This window comes from Postia placenta, assembly GCF_002117355.1.
Source record: "Postia placenta MAD-698-R-SB12 unplaced genomic scaffold POSPLAscaffold_24, whole genome shotgun sequence".
Taxonomy (NCBI): domain Eukaryota; kingdom Fungi; phylum Basidiomycota; class Agaricomycetes; order Polyporales; family Adustoporiaceae; genus Rhodonia; species Rhodonia placenta.
Window position 1 is genome coordinate 82,100 of NW_020169855.1, and position 15,893 is coordinate 97,992.

The 15,893-nt window shown below is 51.0% G+C and overlaps 5 protein-coding genes across 5 annotated transcripts; 2 read left to right on the forward strand and 3 right to left on the reverse strand.

Annotated features, from left to right (window-relative positions):
• Positions 1–1,686: 1,686 nt before the first annotated feature.
• On the reverse strand, positions 1,687–2,302 carry POSPLADRAFT_1050766 (hypothetical protein; the record flags this gene model as incomplete). The annotated part of the gene is made up of 3 exons (XM_024480060.1): positions 1,687–1,810; positions 1,867–2,151; positions 2,214–2,302. The coding sequence occupies 3 exons, from the start codon at positions 2,300–2,302 to the stop codon at positions 1,687–1,689; spliced, it is 498 nt and encodes a 165-aa protein (XP_024333035.1).
• Positions 2,303–4,241: 1,939 nt separating this feature from the next.
• Positions 4,242–7,607, forward strand: POSPLADRAFT_1175298 (hypothetical protein; the record flags this gene model as incomplete). The annotated part of the gene is made up of 15 exons (XM_024488340.1): positions 4,242–4,544; positions 4,600–4,639; positions 4,702–4,832; positions 4,893–5,000; positions 5,052–5,184; positions 5,248–5,433; positions 5,490–5,728; positions 5,797–6,001; positions 6,057–6,103; positions 6,157–6,246; positions 6,305–6,388; positions 6,443–6,508; positions 6,563–6,665; positions 6,718–7,013; positions 7,061–7,607. 15 exons carry the CDS (start codon positions 4,242–4,244, stop codon positions 7,550–7,552), a joined length of 2,523 nt encoding a protein of 840 aa, XP_024333036.1. The 3' UTR covers positions 7,553–7,607.
• A 2-nt stretch (positions 7,608–7,609) lies between these two features.
• POSPLADRAFT_1050768 (hypothetical protein) lies at positions 7,610–12,570 on the reverse strand (the record flags this gene model as incomplete). Its single annotated transcript, XM_024480061.1, has 27 exons — positions 7,610–7,812; positions 7,864–7,932; positions 7,985–8,046; positions 8,096–8,342; positions 8,476–8,582; positions 8,641–8,714; positions 8,768–8,794; positions 8,852–9,032; positions 9,089–9,369; positions 9,424–9,567; positions 9,670–9,765; positions 9,817–9,837; positions 9,887–10,066; positions 10,116–10,195; positions 10,248–10,300; positions 10,354–10,419; positions 10,471–10,517; positions 10,569–10,606; positions 10,660–10,702; positions 10,756–10,827; positions 10,892–10,957; positions 11,008–11,174; positions 11,221–11,480; positions 11,544–11,636; positions 12,064–12,097; positions 12,212–12,215; positions 12,361–12,570. The coding sequence occupies 27 exons, from the start codon at positions 12,568–12,570 to the stop codon at positions 7,610–7,612; spliced, it is 2,925 nt and encodes a 974-aa protein (XP_024333037.1).
• An 868-nt stretch (positions 12,571–13,438) lies between these two features.
• Positions 13,439–15,101, reverse strand: POSPLADRAFT_1160343 (hypothetical protein; the record flags this gene model as incomplete). The annotated part of the gene is made up of 2 exons (XM_024487532.1): positions 13,439–13,857; positions 13,913–15,101. The coding sequence occupies 2 exons, from the start codon at positions 15,099–15,101 to the stop codon at positions 13,439–13,441; spliced, it is 1,608 nt and encodes a 535-aa protein (XP_024333038.1).
• A 496-nt stretch (positions 15,102–15,597) lies between these two features.
• On the forward strand, positions 15,598–15,867 carry POSPLADRAFT_1160564 (hypothetical protein; the record flags this gene model as incomplete). Its single annotated transcript, XM_024487565.1, has 1 exon — positions 15,598–15,867. One exon carries the CDS (start codon positions 15,598–15,600, stop codon positions 15,865–15,867), a length of 270 nt encoding a protein of 89 aa, XP_024333039.1.
• Between the last annotated feature and the right edge of the window lie 26 nt (positions 15,868–15,893).

Sequence of the window (15,893 nt, forward strand, 5' to 3'; positions counted from 1 at the left end):
ACTGCGGCCCGGACATTTCCGTAGATGGTTCAAACCTTATTAATTGCAGCACTATCCTGTTCTAGTAGCCAATACTTCCGTCTGTTCATTCTGGGCAAACAATTTTTATGTGCTGTATGCTTCACTTGTGCTCGCTAAATTTTGACAATATGCTGTTCCCGAAATCAGTACATCATGACGACTTATTGTAATGGTGTCCGCTTTCGCGGCTTTACTAGGCTATTGTGCGGGCTTGTTCCGACCCACTGACTGAGTTTTAACGAGACAATCTGATCTCGCTGGTCTGCACAGCGGGCATGGCCCGTTGTCCGAAGCCTGGACACTTTACGGTAGGAATAATGTTTTCGGAGGGTGTGCCCAGACTGCGGGTATTGCACCTTGATTGGCAAGCATGCAATGGTGATATCAACCAATAACACCCCCTGTCAGACGGTGTTCGGGACATGTCCAAGCTCTGGACAACGGCCTCCGCCCGCGGTGCAAAAGGGCAAGGATAGCGGTTGTTTCCGGTACGGCACTTATTTCCAGCACTTTCGATGTCCAGGATCGAAAACAAAGTCTGCGCGCTGACACGGTGAAAAGGGTCGTTCATCATTCTCTGAGGCACTTTCGTTCCACGTCTGATGCGCTTGTTAAGTTATTTGTGAGCAGTTTCATGGTGTGGCAACGTCGGCGCTGTTGCTATAACGCAATGTGCATAGGCAAGACATAATCTGCCTCCTAGAGCTCATGTAGGCACCCGGCGCGAGCCGCTCGTCTGCGCAAGCCGATAGTGAGCTTTCCCTAATTCACGCACGGCTTCTCTCATACAGCCGGCGTGGTCGCGTGCACATTTGATATTATGGCATAGATGTTATGTGGTAGTCATCGTCCAGCCCCTGCACTTGGTAACTATGGTAAGCCGTTGTTTCTAAGAACGATCCTCCAGGGCATTTTATGCCGTCTAGAAGATATGATGACACCACGTACTTAGGATTGATTCATGACGTGACCAAATCATGGTGACCGGATCAGTGGGGCATTTACCTTCAAGTGCGGAAATGATCAATATGAGCGATTGATGTGTTTCAGACATTAGCCCTTAATGCCGGTGTGAACAGGGTTTTCGGAGAGCAAAAAATCAAGCTGGAGCAGCTCGTCCTTATCGGAATCGACACGTCTCGAAAAGTAGCTTTCAGACCGTCCTTGAATATATCCGCTGACTTTCAGTGTTATGGATACTCGAGGGATTCGTGTTCGTGTTCGTCCGAAAGGTGCGTTTACAAAAAATTGGGTTACTGATCGACTCAAACCGCGAAACATAGACGCCGAATCTGCTCGAAATCCCCGTCGCATCCGTACTGTGAGTGCCGCTACTTTCCAAATCCCGGAACATTGTTGCCTTCTGCTAATGGCTGGACAATCGACTAATACGCCGGAGCACAACATGGACCAAGGTGAATTCTCGGCCTGCTGTCTTCACGATCGTGGCAGTTGATGTTCTCGGCGGTATTCTGATCTGTTGGAGGTGAGCTTACGCTTGAATGTCATTGAATGAACATATGAGGGTATCTCATTCTCAGTAGAGCCCTGGCACATTACCTGATGTTCATATTCCAACCTAATGATATGATGCAAAAGAGGGTGCATTTCCAGAATGGCTAAACTTGACCACGACATCGACAAGCCTCACGATCTGTTACTAATTTACGTGCGGCCCGTGTACACATGGTACGCATATCCACTAAACTCGTTTTTCTTCGCATCCTTGAACCCGACAGTGATGTGGTCAGGCTCAGTGGGGTCGGTTCCACCCTTGTGTGCAGCTCGGCTAAAAAAATATAAGCACTCAGGATGGGTCCCATCAAAATATAAAATAAAACTGACATGATCTTGGCGGTGGTGGCGTGCGCGACAGCGGCTGTACGCTGCCAGTAATCCTTCACTATGTTTTCTTGGGCTGTCTTCGGGTCCTGTCCATGAAATTCTTCTGCTGTCTGCGACTTCAGATTGTCCTCAGCATTCTTACTCCATTTGAAGTTGAGAGTTGGCGGTTTGGCCGGCGGCGCAGGGTTTGAGGCTCGCACCGCGAACGTCGGATACTCGGCCCACTCTCTAGCCTTGTAGTATGCCTCAGCATACGGGTCTGAGCGCGCCCAGTACTCGTACTCCCTGTAACACATCAAATCACTCAACGTCTGTTGTTGAGGCATTAGCTCCCAGGAAACACCCACCTCAGCGGAGCTGCAGAAACAAGACCGAATGTGGACAAGCAAAGGACCAGCAAGAAAAGCAGAGGGCTGCTCATAGAGATAGACTTCATGGTGGGCAGAACTGATTAGAAGAACGCTGCTCAGGGGAGACCTGTCAGTGGATCAGTGTTCGGAAAAGAAAGAAAATGACGGACAAAGAAGGTCGTCAAGTCGTAGTGGTGAAGAGGGGTCGTAAAATGGGATCGTCCAGCGATGAGAATTGAGAGCGATATCGGCGACCGTTGTATGCTGGTCGTGGCGGTGAGCGTCTTCATAATCTTTCATGACGACAGACGTGCCCGGCATGAAATGTTACGACTTTTTATCACGTTCACCTCCGCGTTTTACGGGTCTCGCGCTGACAGTGTGATACTCGGCTATAGACGCTGTCTTGCCTGATTTCTTCGAAGTTTCGCTTCCGTAACGAGATCGATGACAAGTTCGGGTTTCGAGGAGCGAGGGGAGGGCAGTGTGGGAGAACGGATGCGACTGCTCCAACATTCTCTACTCTTGCTACGATCTAGAGGTAGCACCTTTGAGCGCGCAAGTTTTTCAAAGATCAGACATGAATCTTCAGTCACGTAATCCTCTCATGTCGGGCATGGGACGCGATACGGCGTCGCGCTAGACACACCTCGTCATCTAGAATGGACAAAGGTAAGTTCAGTAGGGTCATCTGGCTCGTGACAAGTTCATTCACAAACAGGGATTCATCTGCGACATATGGGAGGACTCGGAACAGCGCTCGATGTACATGGCACATTGAATTACGAGCGTGATAGGTTCGTTCGGTCGGCAACTGCTGTTTGATATTCTGAATGCAATGACACGTCGGGACAAGGCCGGGATTGGACAACTCGGGGTTGTCGTGTCCCCGAGCCTGAGCTAGCGCTTCACTAAGAGCGCTGAGCGCTGAGCATTTGACTCGTGTTCCGACTGTCCAGGCAAGAGTGCTCCCGTAAGGTGAGGCCAATCCTGAGTAGCTCTTGATGTCCACCGACGATCCAGCAGCTCGCAATAACTCCTTCAGACTTCTGTGGGTCAGCGAGAAGGATCCTCAATCTACATTCTGCTGCATTGGGCGCTTACGGGTCGAGAGAGAGCAATGCCCTCCGGGCTTCGGATCTGCCAAGGTTCTGATACAAGTTCAATCGCGCTCACCGGGGCTTTGTGGGGGCTGGACGACACGAGCGTCTGTTCAGCGACTGAGATACTACGAAACCAATGGTGAAAATGCCGGCTAACTGTGTCAGTTGGGCTTTTAACCATATCCGACCAATAGTGAGACAGTAATTGCCTACGAGGAGTTGATTCTACAAACCCAATGTCCTGTAGCACGTAGTCCGAGTTAGTCTGAGTTGCTGACCATATATGGATATCCCTCTCCGAATATTGTCCGGGTGTCCAATGAGGTGTAGGAAACAATAGTCACAATCCAAATATCGAAAGAAAGCCATAAATAAATGCGCGTACAAGAGCCCAGCATGTATACTACATATTTGTCGCTCGAATATAGGCTATGAGATTTCTGCACCAAACATTGTACCTATAAATATGATGACTGAGGTGTATTTACCAATTACACTGCGGGTAACTGTTAGCATTTACGACACGGATATTCCTCAGATATGTGATTAACAGTTGATGGCCTATATCTCAGAAATGGCATACGACGAGTGGTGGATACAAAAGCCCATATTTGAGGAATATCCGCGCGATGGGTGGTGGATACAAAAGCCCATATTTGAGGAATATCCGCGCGATGGGTGTTGATAGTAATCCAGCGTGATTCGTGTACAGATACTCTTCAGTTTTTATATTTAATGGTACAATGTTTTGGTGCAGAACATTTGACGAATATCATATTTGAGCGACAATTATGTAGTATATTTGCTGCGATATCCTAAGCTTGGCACTTCCGCCCGGCGCCTGGGGGGCGCTTTCTGGCTTCACAATTATTTCTGTGTACACTATTGCTCTGCTGCTCTCTCTTTCGCCGGAGACACCGCCATGTTTGCCGCAGCGACCGCACTCTTCGCGCGTACAAACATATCGCAGAACTACAATATCGGGGGTTCCGCCATCGGCAGTAGGACGTCGACGCCCGGTCCGTCAAGCTCCTCGAGTGCTGCTCTGCCTGCCGCGGCTGCGCATGCGCCGCCATTCAACGTCGGGCCTTGGCGTGTACAGTCTGCAACGCACAAGGTCACTGGGAAACGCGTGTCGGTATGGAGTGCGGACAAGCGCAGCCAGGAGATGGAACGCATGGGACCGGTGTCGAAGGAGCGCACAATAGAGGTGCTCAAGTCTGAGGTGAGCGTGTCCGCGATGCCCGCGACGTGCCGAGTGCCCATATGCTGTCTGCTAGGCATCCGCGCTGGGCCGCTTGCGGCATCCTTGCATCCTCGGTGAGTGTGATAGTGCACGAGGCGTACATTGAGCAAAATGCATGACCAATCATTACTGTCAGAGATGGTTGAGCCGCTTGAGGAGACCCGGAATGAACTTATATTCGCGACCGAGCCCATCATATCCTCCCTGCACCTCTCTATACCTGGTTCTTTCCAGTACACGCCGCTCGTCGAGCTAGACGAAGTCGAAGTCGGTACTTAACACCCAAAGGGCTGTCATGCCTGCATATACTGACCACGAACCGTCCAGATCCAAAAGGGAATCCTGCAGGTTTGCAAAGGCCTGGCGTTTTTGCACACCTCTGCGCGCACGATCCACACGAATCTCACACCGGAAGCTATCTTGATTAATAATGCTGTGGGTCCGACCATACAGTTTGCGCATGTATACTGAACATAATCGACTCAGGGAGATTGGAAAATCTCTGGGCTCGGCCTTACCATCGCGCTCGCTGGGCCCAGCGGCGCACCCACAAAATGGGAATTTCCCACCTTTGATGGACGAGTCTCGCCATATACACAGCGTTCTTTCGACTACATGGGTGCGTTCACGGTCATACTCGTTGATGTTGTTCGTATCTCCTGCTCATCGCTGCGCGTCACAGCGCCGGAGTACGCTCTGGACGAGATGCTCGACCCCGCATCGGACATGTACTCGTTGGGCTGCCTCATGTATGCCGTGCACTCCAAAGGCAATCCGCCGTTCAAGACGCACGGCAGCCTCGGCGCAGTCCGCGAGCATGCGGGCAAGCCTATTCCTGCCATGGAGCGGCTCGACTCGGATCTACGCGGTATGTCATTGCGACACTGATACGTGATTGCGGACAAATTTGACTGGACATACTAGTACTGCTCAACACGCTCGTCACGCGGCATCCGCATGAGCGGCCCGCTCCTGGTGACCTTCCAGCCCACGCCTTCTTCTCGTCACTCCCGATCTCAACGCTCAACTTCCTCGATCGCTCCAACTTTGCCGCCAAGTCGCGCGAGGAGAAGATCTCGTTTATGAAGGGGCTGACGAGCGTGCTTGGCCGTTTCAGCGAAGGCTTGCGGATACGCAAGATCTTGCCATCGCTCCTCGAGGAGGTTGGTTTCTCACATAACTCTGACATCCTGAGTAGTACGCGGATACTGATCAAGGTACCCGATGACAGATGAAGGATACCCAGCTACTACCGTATATTTTGCCCAATATCTTTGTTATTTCGCAGATTTTATCGTCGAGTCAATTCGCGACGCTCGTACTTCCGAGCCTCAAGCCGCTGTTTGTAATTAAGGAACCGCCACAGAACATGCTGACTCTCCTCGACAACCTGCAGATGCTGCAGGACAAGACCGAGAAGGTCGTTTTCCGGGAACGTGCGTGTTTACACCAGTGGAAAATGCCCCGTGTGCTGAATACCTTTGAATACAGACGTGCTTCCTCTTGTGTATAACGCGCTGGAATCGGAACACGCCATTGTGAGCGTTATGAAGCGCATCGGCAAGGACTGAAATTTAACACGTGGGTGCAGGTCCAAGAACGTGCCTTGAAGGCCGTTCCCGACCTATGCGAAACGATCGATTACGCTGAAGTACAAGGTGTATTATTCCCTCGCGTTGCCGTGAGTGTCCCCACTCAAGTGCTTCAATGAGCGAAGCTAACGCAAGTCCTGTGTTCAGCTCGTCTTTACGAAGACTCGTGTATTATCAGTAAAGGTGGCAACTCTGGTCACATTCCTTGCCATGGTGAAGACGCTAGACCAGGTCAGTATCGACATAGGTTTGCAAATGCACCACGTTGACAAATGGCTTGTACAGACAAGTCTGACTCAGAAGCTTGTACCATTGCTATCGAAGATCAGGACAAAAGAGCCTGCCGTCACGGTACATCAACAAGGTGCCTCAATCCACGCTCATCCTCATTCGATTTTTCTGTAGATGGCAACGCTCGCCGTGCAAGAAGCCACGGGCATGAAGGTCGACCGTGAAGCTGTAGCTACCCTCGTCTTGCCACAATTATGGGCAATGTCTATGGGCCCTTGTAGGTGCGAACGTTCTATCGTACAGGTGCATACTAAGTGGGCGACACACAGTGCTCACTGTCTCGCAGTTCAAACGCTTCATGGAGGTGATACGTAAGTTGGGTGATCGCGTCGAGCGCGAGCACGACCAATATCTACGAGATTCGCAACGGATCGAAGACCGTTCGGCGACAGCAGCGCATGGCGCGAACGGAGTCAACGTAGATGGTGGCGTCGACTTCGAGAGTCTGGTCACGAACGGGTCTGCCGGAGGCAATGTGGCAACCGTCAAGGCCGATACGGTCATTGACAGCTCGAAGAACTGGGAAGATGACGTCTGGGGCAGTATATTCACAAGTAGCCCAGCAGTAGGTCTTATGTCTATTGTGCTCATGCTCTACTTACACCTGGCCAGACGCCTCCAATGCAAAGCCCCACAATTTCTCCGCCACCAGCACCTGCATTTCAGCAGACGCAGTCGATGCCATCGCCGCCTAGACCTAGCACCACCATACGTGCGGCCTCGAAAAGCATTCTCAATCCGTCTGCACGGCGTTTGGGCGCAACTCCGATACCCTCAACTTCCTTCAGCGCGGCTTCATTCTCACCGCCGCCAATATCGTCACCGCACGCAGCGCCCTTTTCTACATCTAGCTTTATAACACCACAAATACAGCCATCAATGCCGGCCACCACAACACAGAGTCCCGCTCCTAACTACAACATTTCGCTGACGGCTACCCCGCCCATCACCATGTCGACGCCACCATTGACGAGCTTGTCGACGCCACCAATGTTCTCGTCACCGCTGGTGCCGTCACGACCATCGCAACCAAGCTGGCAAAGTAGCGGCACGACGAAGCAGCTTACGAAGGACGATTGGGGAGATTTCGATCCACTGTCGTAGAGCCTGTCCGCTCCTTACACCATTTGACCATATGATATCATCGGACTTCACTCATACTCATGCTTCTTCAACTTCTACGCCAGGAGCAGTGCGGACCGCGGGAGCTTGCACAACAGTGCTGGGTAGGTTGCTAATCTCCGGAGGGTATTCGGGAATCAGGTCGACATCAATGGGATGGCCGAGGATTGCTTTGAGCACAATCAGGGCACCTGTCTTGGAAGAGACCAGGTTGCCTTCCTTACACGAGAGGCTATCGATACCTATGTCCCCAAAATCAACAAAAGTACTCCAGATAGTAGTGGCTGACTGACATGCTGCACACCCCTCTTCACACTGACATGACTCGACGGCGTCGTGGGCATCACGAAGGATATCCGACACTGGAAGACTATCGTCAGATAAGACATCGGGACTATGACGACAGTGGCTCACCATGATCGAATGCCTTCACCGCTATCCCTTCGCCCTTGCCAGTTGGCTCGTAGAAGATTAACCTATTATGCCCATGAGCTCGCGCCACATCGTGTAGGCATGTGCACTCACCTAGCCGGTCGCTTTCTCTGAGACGCTTTCGTTTTGTACTCCTTCTCAGCCACCTTGCATTCTGTCTTTAGGTCCATCGCCAGCGCAAAGCGGTTCAGGAATGCATGCTCAGCAGCATGAATAGCCTCGGCTGGGTTGATCCCGGAATCGCGCATTAATTCGAGGATGGGTTTCGGGACGTCCATCCACATGCCCGTGCTTTCCCGCTCCCAGGGAGGAGTGTCAAGGTCGACTGCATCAATAATTGCTTTGTTCCTGAAATTGAGTTTCATACTCGCATACGGGAACGTCAAACGTCAAAGCGATGCGCTTACCGGATTTTGAAATATCCTGACGTCGAATGAGAAGACGCTTGAGGGGGTTCAGGAAGAGCAGCTCACCATACACGACAGTCTTCAACTCAACACGGCCGTAGAAGGCACGAAAAGGGGAGCCTTTGATCTCCCGTATGCGATATGTCTGGACAGCATCAATGTTGGTGAAGTCGCTTTATAATTCATGACGTAGGGTCAGTGCTCCGTAGAACGAATGACTCCTGCACGTACCGTGGTTGGGTGATCCAATTCACGTCAGTACGCACGAGCTTCGCTGTCTTCGAGTCGTGGCTGACTTCTTTAACCTAATACAAGAAAGTCTGACCGGCACCACTTTGGCGTACAGAACCATACGTACAATGAAAGTCAGGCCTTGGTGTATGAACTGCACACGTTGTAACATGAAGCACTTTGAAAAGTACGAATGCCGATAACAACTCACAATTCCGCCCTCATAGATCTCGAATAGAGCCCGAGAGATTTCTACTTCCTCTAAGATAAAGGCTTGGCCTCCTGGGTTGTCGACCTTCGTAACGTCGATCACACTGTATTTCTCTTCTTCTGCACCGCGAAGACTGATGTGCTTCGCTGGAAATGGCAAGAATTTTGGGTGTGTGTGATACCTGTCCCCACGAGATTGATCATCGTCTGCCTTGAACAGGCAGGAATCTGAACGCACCAGCCGTCCTCATCCCGAATAAGGCTTGTCTCGCATAGGTCCTTCAAGGTTGGACCAAAGTACTTCTCGTCCTCGAGGGTCACAGGCATTTCATGTGCCGCACACTGCAGGTGTGCCTCTATGATGACTTTACTATCCAGCTCGATGATTAAGTCTTTCATCGGCTTGTCAAATAGCTCGCTGGGATTGTTTACGAAGTGTTGATCAATGGGGTAGGATTCGGCAACGAAAACCGCCAGAGCGTCACGCGCACGCCGTCCTGCTCTACCAGCTTGTTGTCGCTAAATACCACATGAGCTCATACTATCCGTGACGGCCTGGGGAACTGGACTTACAAAACTCGCGATTCCTCCTATTGGAAATCCAAGCATGATGACTGCATCCAGAACACCTATATCCACACCAAGTTCCAGGGCATTGGTAGCGACAATCCCAAGTAGGTTCCCAGAGAATGCTTCCTTCTCTATCTTCCGGCGATCCTGAGAAGCAAGCACATGCATATATGCGAGAGTATTAGCAAGCGATAACGTACATGTTGTGAATAGCCTATGAGGAATCAATTTCAAACATGCTGCGGCGACAATTAATTCACACATACCTCCACGATACGCCATAACCCTATCAAGGATATCGAGACGCCCGTCGGCGGTGAGCTCCGCCCTTAGTGCCTTCATTGCCTGTACAACGATTGAGCAATTGCAACGTCGACTTTAAGACGCCCTCCTCACTAGCTCGCAAACCTTGCGTATCTACAAAGCTGTCAGTAGATTACATTGAGTGAAATGAATGGTCGTCTACCTTGCAAAATAAGATAACACGGATTCCTCTTGCCATGAGGAACCTCATCAGGCGAGTCGCTTCCGACATAGAGCTCCGTCTACCAGAGCTTGCATCCATAGGATCTAATAAGGGTGCATTCCAGATCAAGTAGTCTTTGCGCCCCGACGGAGCACCATCTTCCGTAACTTCTACCACGTCCTAGGACAAGAGATCAGAGGTTGCATGCGAACAGTGTGTTGAATCTTACCTCGATACCGAAAATGTCCACCATGTGCTGTTTCGGCTTTGCAATTGTCGCACTGCATGACACGAACCGGGATCTACTGTCTATCAGACGAGTGTGAGAATCCACTTGCGTGCCGACAGACTGAAGACGCACTGCCCACAGCAGCGCACACTCTCCGGAACCGTCTCATGACTTGAGCCACGTGGCTAAAGAAGGCATCAACAGAAGCCAGAAGGTGTAGATCGTGCAAGGTACCTACCTTCCGAACACATTAGAGTAGTAATGAAGCTCATCTACCGCGACAAGCTTCAGATTCTTCAGAAAACTGGAAGTGGATTGAGCCTGTGTATAATCCAATCAATTACGATAGCTTTACCGCCGCCATAGATCTTCGTGGGGAAGAATGGAAGCGTGCAGCATGTCCTGAAGAAGAATGAGCAAGTATTCTGATGGCGGGCTGCGATTGTTACCCACGAAGTTGGTGAATATCACTGAAGCAGTTTCGCGTACTCCTGTGGGCGATGATGAGATAATGGCTCGCCTCGGATAAGGAAAGTAGGCGTGCCAGCTCGCAGCTCCTGCGGGGTATCTCCATCGTATGTAGATACCTATCAGATTGTTTTCAGTAGCAGGCAAGTGCATTCGCTTTCTCAAGACATACTTTGACGTTCTCAAGGCCCGGGCACGAGTATAGAAGTTGTTCTAAAGCAAGCTTCTGATCTTGAGCAAGGGCCTGTGCAGAAAGCACAGGGCGTGAGATAGATCCTCTTCTTGCGGCCAGCAAGAGCACGACATACTTTCGTAGGATATATAAACATTGCCGTCGAGTGTGGATCTTCTTCCAAGAAGCGCAACAGAGGGACCTATGGGAGGTCAACAAACTGCATATGTGAATCGATTGGGCGCGACGTACCTGGTAAATCACACTTTTGCCTGACGCCGTGCTAGTGGATACTATGACGTTCTTCCCCTGCGAGAGCGCAGAAATGGCCATAACCTGATGCGTGTATAGAGAAGTGATATTACGTGAGCTTTGAAGTGCCTGCGCAATCGTCTTTGATAGGGCTGGCTCCAGATAATCTAGTAGTACATCAGCTTAGTAAACCTACAACGTGAAGTTGCTGACCTATATCACCGTCCTTCGCTTCGACGATCCTTCTGTCGACGATCTGATCTTGATACCATTCCTGACTGTGAATCTCTTCAATAACTGCGTCTATTGTTGGACGGTCGGCAGGCTCAGGGATTCGTCGCTCGTTCCCTTTCGAGTCAGACTGAGCAGGATCCGTGGATATCCTGACATTAGGATTGACTGGGATGTGATCACGGGCAGCTTCCCGTAAGAGCGATGCTGGATCTTCGTGCTTAGAGGTAGCTTCGAGAAGTCTAATTCCGTGTAAAAGGATTAGGACGATGCCCTGGACAACGCTAAACAGGGAGAATACGTACTCGTTTACAGCCTGGATAAAACGTTCGTTTCTCTTATTTATGAGCTTCCTGGTTGCTTCTGGCGTCAACGCTGGAGGGAGTGCATATATAAAACTAAAGCACGGGAAATCCGCGCCCATTAGATAGAACAGTGCCCCAGAAAGGATTTGCATACCCCGGGTTTGAGCTCTTCTTTCCCCTTGCATTCTCGACAAGGTCAAGCACAAGAACATGTTCGTCTTCATCTGCACCTCCTGACAAGCTCGAGCTAGGTGCCGCGGCGTTACTAAAAGCTGCATAGTCAGGAGAGCGGTGGCGCCGTTCCTGGGAATCGCTGTGTATGCGCAGCTCCGCTTTAGGTATGTAGGCAAATTTGACAACATCCGGAAGTAAGGCCCTGCAAGGTGCGTGTGTCAACTTGATAGTGAATCACTCGCTGCAGAGGCGTGACCCACTTCAGTTCAGCCACCTTTGCCAAATCAAGCGGTCTGCAAAACAAGAGATCAAACTCGTAAGTTCAAAAGGATGTATAGACACCCACTGTTTCAGTAACCCTTCGACAGATTGCCGCACAACTGGAAACGTGATAGCGAAGTTTTTACGTGACGCGCAGAATGCGAGAACTGTATTGAGTGCCTGCCCACCATCATGATTAAAGCAATGAGAAAGTACCTCAGTTTATCACGCACATACCTTGAAAATCTTACATATCGTAGCCAGAAGGGCTTTATTGAACACTCAACGCCTCCTGAGAACGTCTACCGCTTACCTTGAACAACTGTAAAACGAAGGGATTGCCTCAGTGATAATGTGGAAAGAGTATGAGAGTTGACCATACATAGTCAAAGTATTCGGGCCAATTCACTGGTAACACAGTGCTTTCATTGCCTTTCCCTTTCGCGGACTTTGGCCCCCGTGGCTTTTTGGCGGGAGGTGGTGAGTTCACATCGTCGGATATTGGAGGTTCCTCAGAGCTCTCTGTTTGCGCGTCCGTTTTCCTTTTCCTGCTGCGTCCTGTGGAAGAGCCCGACGCATTCTTGGGAGGCATATCGGTTGCAGTAGCGTCCTGATAGTTCGCCGTAAGTGGGCGCGTCGTGAATAAGCGCCCACATTGCGACGACGCGTATTGCACGTGACACGCGAATTTACAATACTCGCTGCGGACGCGCCGACACACACCCGACACACGCAGTCTTCAATCTATGTAATCTGTCCAGCTTTGACGTGTCGTATGAAGTCGCTGTATACAAGGTATGATAATATACACACAAACGAAATGGAGGAAAGGATGACTAGGCAGCTGTGGAGTCCCATAGCGTATACATAGCAATATTGCGACAAGACAGCTTGAACGCTAATCACTGTTCCTTGTCTCCAGGAGAAGTGGCCAGCAGAAAATGAAAGCCTGACCTGCGTATAAGTCACCTCGCATTGCAGCTTATTAGCAAAAGTAGGCGTGTTAATCTCCCGCCTCAGTCATATGCATGAAATGCACAACCGCATCCTACCGTGTCTTTCGGTGGGGTTCCAGAAATACACTCAGGCTGAATGAACATTTGTATGGTCTTTGTATGTGACTTCGAGCGCTCCTGGGACTTGTGTACAGCAGTGCGTGGGGCCGTGCTGATTGATCTACGACAGGCTTGAGTTTTCGACAAGCTCGTCAGACTTGGCGCATAACTCTGCACGAGTGCCGTGGTCGTTCAGCGGCTTTACATCTTCATTGGTTACATTTTCGACGGCGTCGTTCTTGCGCTTTGCGCTTCCGAGATAGTCTCCGCCATTAGTTTCATGATCCCTGTAGAAACCGACCCTGGACACAAGCAACTCGTCAGTCAATCTGTCATTCCGTAAGATCCTATACATTATCACCTGATGCCATTCAGCGCAATACTAAACGTAAACGCAGTGCTGAGTTATGACGGCAAGAAACACAAGGTGTATGAGGTCACGCACCCCAGAATACCCCGCTCGTTGAGCTTCGGTAAGCATAACCTCAGCTCTTCAGCCAATTCTACTCCGTCTCCGGGCGGCTCGTACAGAGTATCCATGGATATGAAGACGTTCGTGAGGCTGTCGAAGACTGGAAGGGAGAGCGCCGCGTCCATTTGAGGGAGCTCCACCATCAACTGCGCTAGGTTTACGTCGTATCCGTCGCTATCTGTTCGATAGGGGGAGAACACCACATCTATGCGAGACATGCACGTCGACGTGATGCGAGACAAGACTTCTAACACGGGAGCACATAAGTGCGACTCGTTTTCGAAGTTGACCTCGATTGAAAGTTCCACATGTTCGAGATGGTCGTTCTTGGAAACGTCGAAGTGTTCATACACTGGCATGAACGCGAATAAACAAGCGATCGGACAATATAACAGCATGAGACGCACCGCCATGGGGATTTGGACGTATGACCGTGGTCTCATCCTCCACTACACCGTAAGGCGACGCCGAGTTGAGGGAAAGATGGCGTAGCGACTGCCCAACATGCCTAACCAGTGCATTTAGGACTACATCTGATTGCCTCATCATGCAGAAGGAAGGAGACAGGGTAGCAGTGATGCTTCGCAGGCGGTCACTAGCGCCAGTGTCGGCGAAGAAGTCGACGAAGTCTGCCACAGATCGAGGCTCGGAACGGAAGCTGAAGTCGAGATCCAGGTAGACAACCGTGAACTTCGATGGCAGAAGAGGGTGCTTAGAGACGCTCTTCGAACCAAGACTGTGTCTCAGAAACGTGCATGGTCCGATGCACCGAAGGGTTTCAAGCGCAGGAAGTGCACATATGAGCCGGGTAAAGGTGCTTACAGTAGGGAAGGTGACATCACAGAGTTCGAGTGTGCGGACCGCACCCCAAGGACGAAGTTTGGGGGGATCGTGAATGGACGGCGTGGGTACGCGGTTACTGACAGCAGAGACGAATTCAAGCAGCTCAACGAAGGCGGGCCTCGCAACAGATCTCGGCCCCAGATTACTGGGTAGGTGCTCATACAGGATCAGCTTCTCTAGCTTGCTGCTTGGAAGCAACCGGAAGTCGGAAAAGGTCTGAGCATCAAAAGGATGCTTCCCGATCTCTATAGCCTGGAGATAGAGAAGCTTGAGGCCCGGGAGGGCGCAGATGAGGCGACCAAATGTCAGGATTGTAGGAAACGTGATGTCGTGAAGCCACAGTTGTGTGATCCAGGTAGTACGGGACAGGTCGCGGAAGACCGCGTCGCCATCTGGGCCCTGCGCTCGCAATGTAGCGTTCGCGATCTGCAGGAGCCTGACGTGGGTCCACCTGGCGCTCAGTCTCGACGCGAACGTCGCGAGGTGTGGAATCGGCTTCCAGCGTCCGTCTTCGGATTTCCCTCCCTCGACGATGACGGTCAGTGGCCCCAACCAGCCTTGCACCTCGTCCACCTTGATGCATGCAACGTCTTCTGTGTTCTTGAGAACCACAGGCCATGATAGAAACCTCTGACTGATATCCCGGAAATCCCTGCATAGCGCTCGACATCTCGAGAGCGTGTCATATTCGCGTTCCATAGCCAGGCGGCCGAAGATGTCAAGCCATATCTCCGTTGGGAATGGCGCGACCATGAGACAGGGTGTGTCGCCGCGCAGCAGCCTAGTGTACCGATTGCTGTATTCTTTTTCCGAGTTACTGCCATGAGTGGAGATCAACAGCCTGCTGCATGTTACACTCACCAAGAAGTTGCACCTCCGTGGACGGTGATGCTCAGATGGGAACAACAATCGGGGAGTGGTATGGGAACGTACAGCCCACACAGCTCGTTTATATGTGTATCAAACCCCATCAAGCCCGTCAAGCCCGAAAACATGTGCGACGGGTTATAGCGTACGAAATACAATAAGTACAAGGAAGCCCTTCGATCATGATGGTAGTAAGAACTATCCTCACGACGAGCGCTAACATCTTATCTTATCTGCTTACATAACTGACACCATTTTGCCCGGCAGCAAGCGCCCGTATTCTGTTTGCATCGTCCTGCAGCATATACGGGTAAATACTTGCAAGTCATACACCTGTCTACTTTTACTGTCAATGGACTCACGGATATAACCAGAAAACACCATGCGCCCCACCCTAGTGCGACTGGTTCGTATTCTTCCCCGAAATCAGCTAGCGCAGGAGCAGGTCGTCAGGGTCAAACCGCTTCCTGAGCCCGTGCGCTCGGACGTGCGATCACCGAGTCTCATCGAGGTCCTGCTGAAGCGGAAGGAGGCCGCAGGCGCAGATTACCCATCCAATATCCGCATTGAGCCTCCATTGACGAAAGCATCTTACAAGGGCGTGCCTACGGAAATCAGAGCGGACCTGAGAGAAGTAGTGCGGGAACGATAATGTGGTGGACTTTCGCGAAGTGCCGT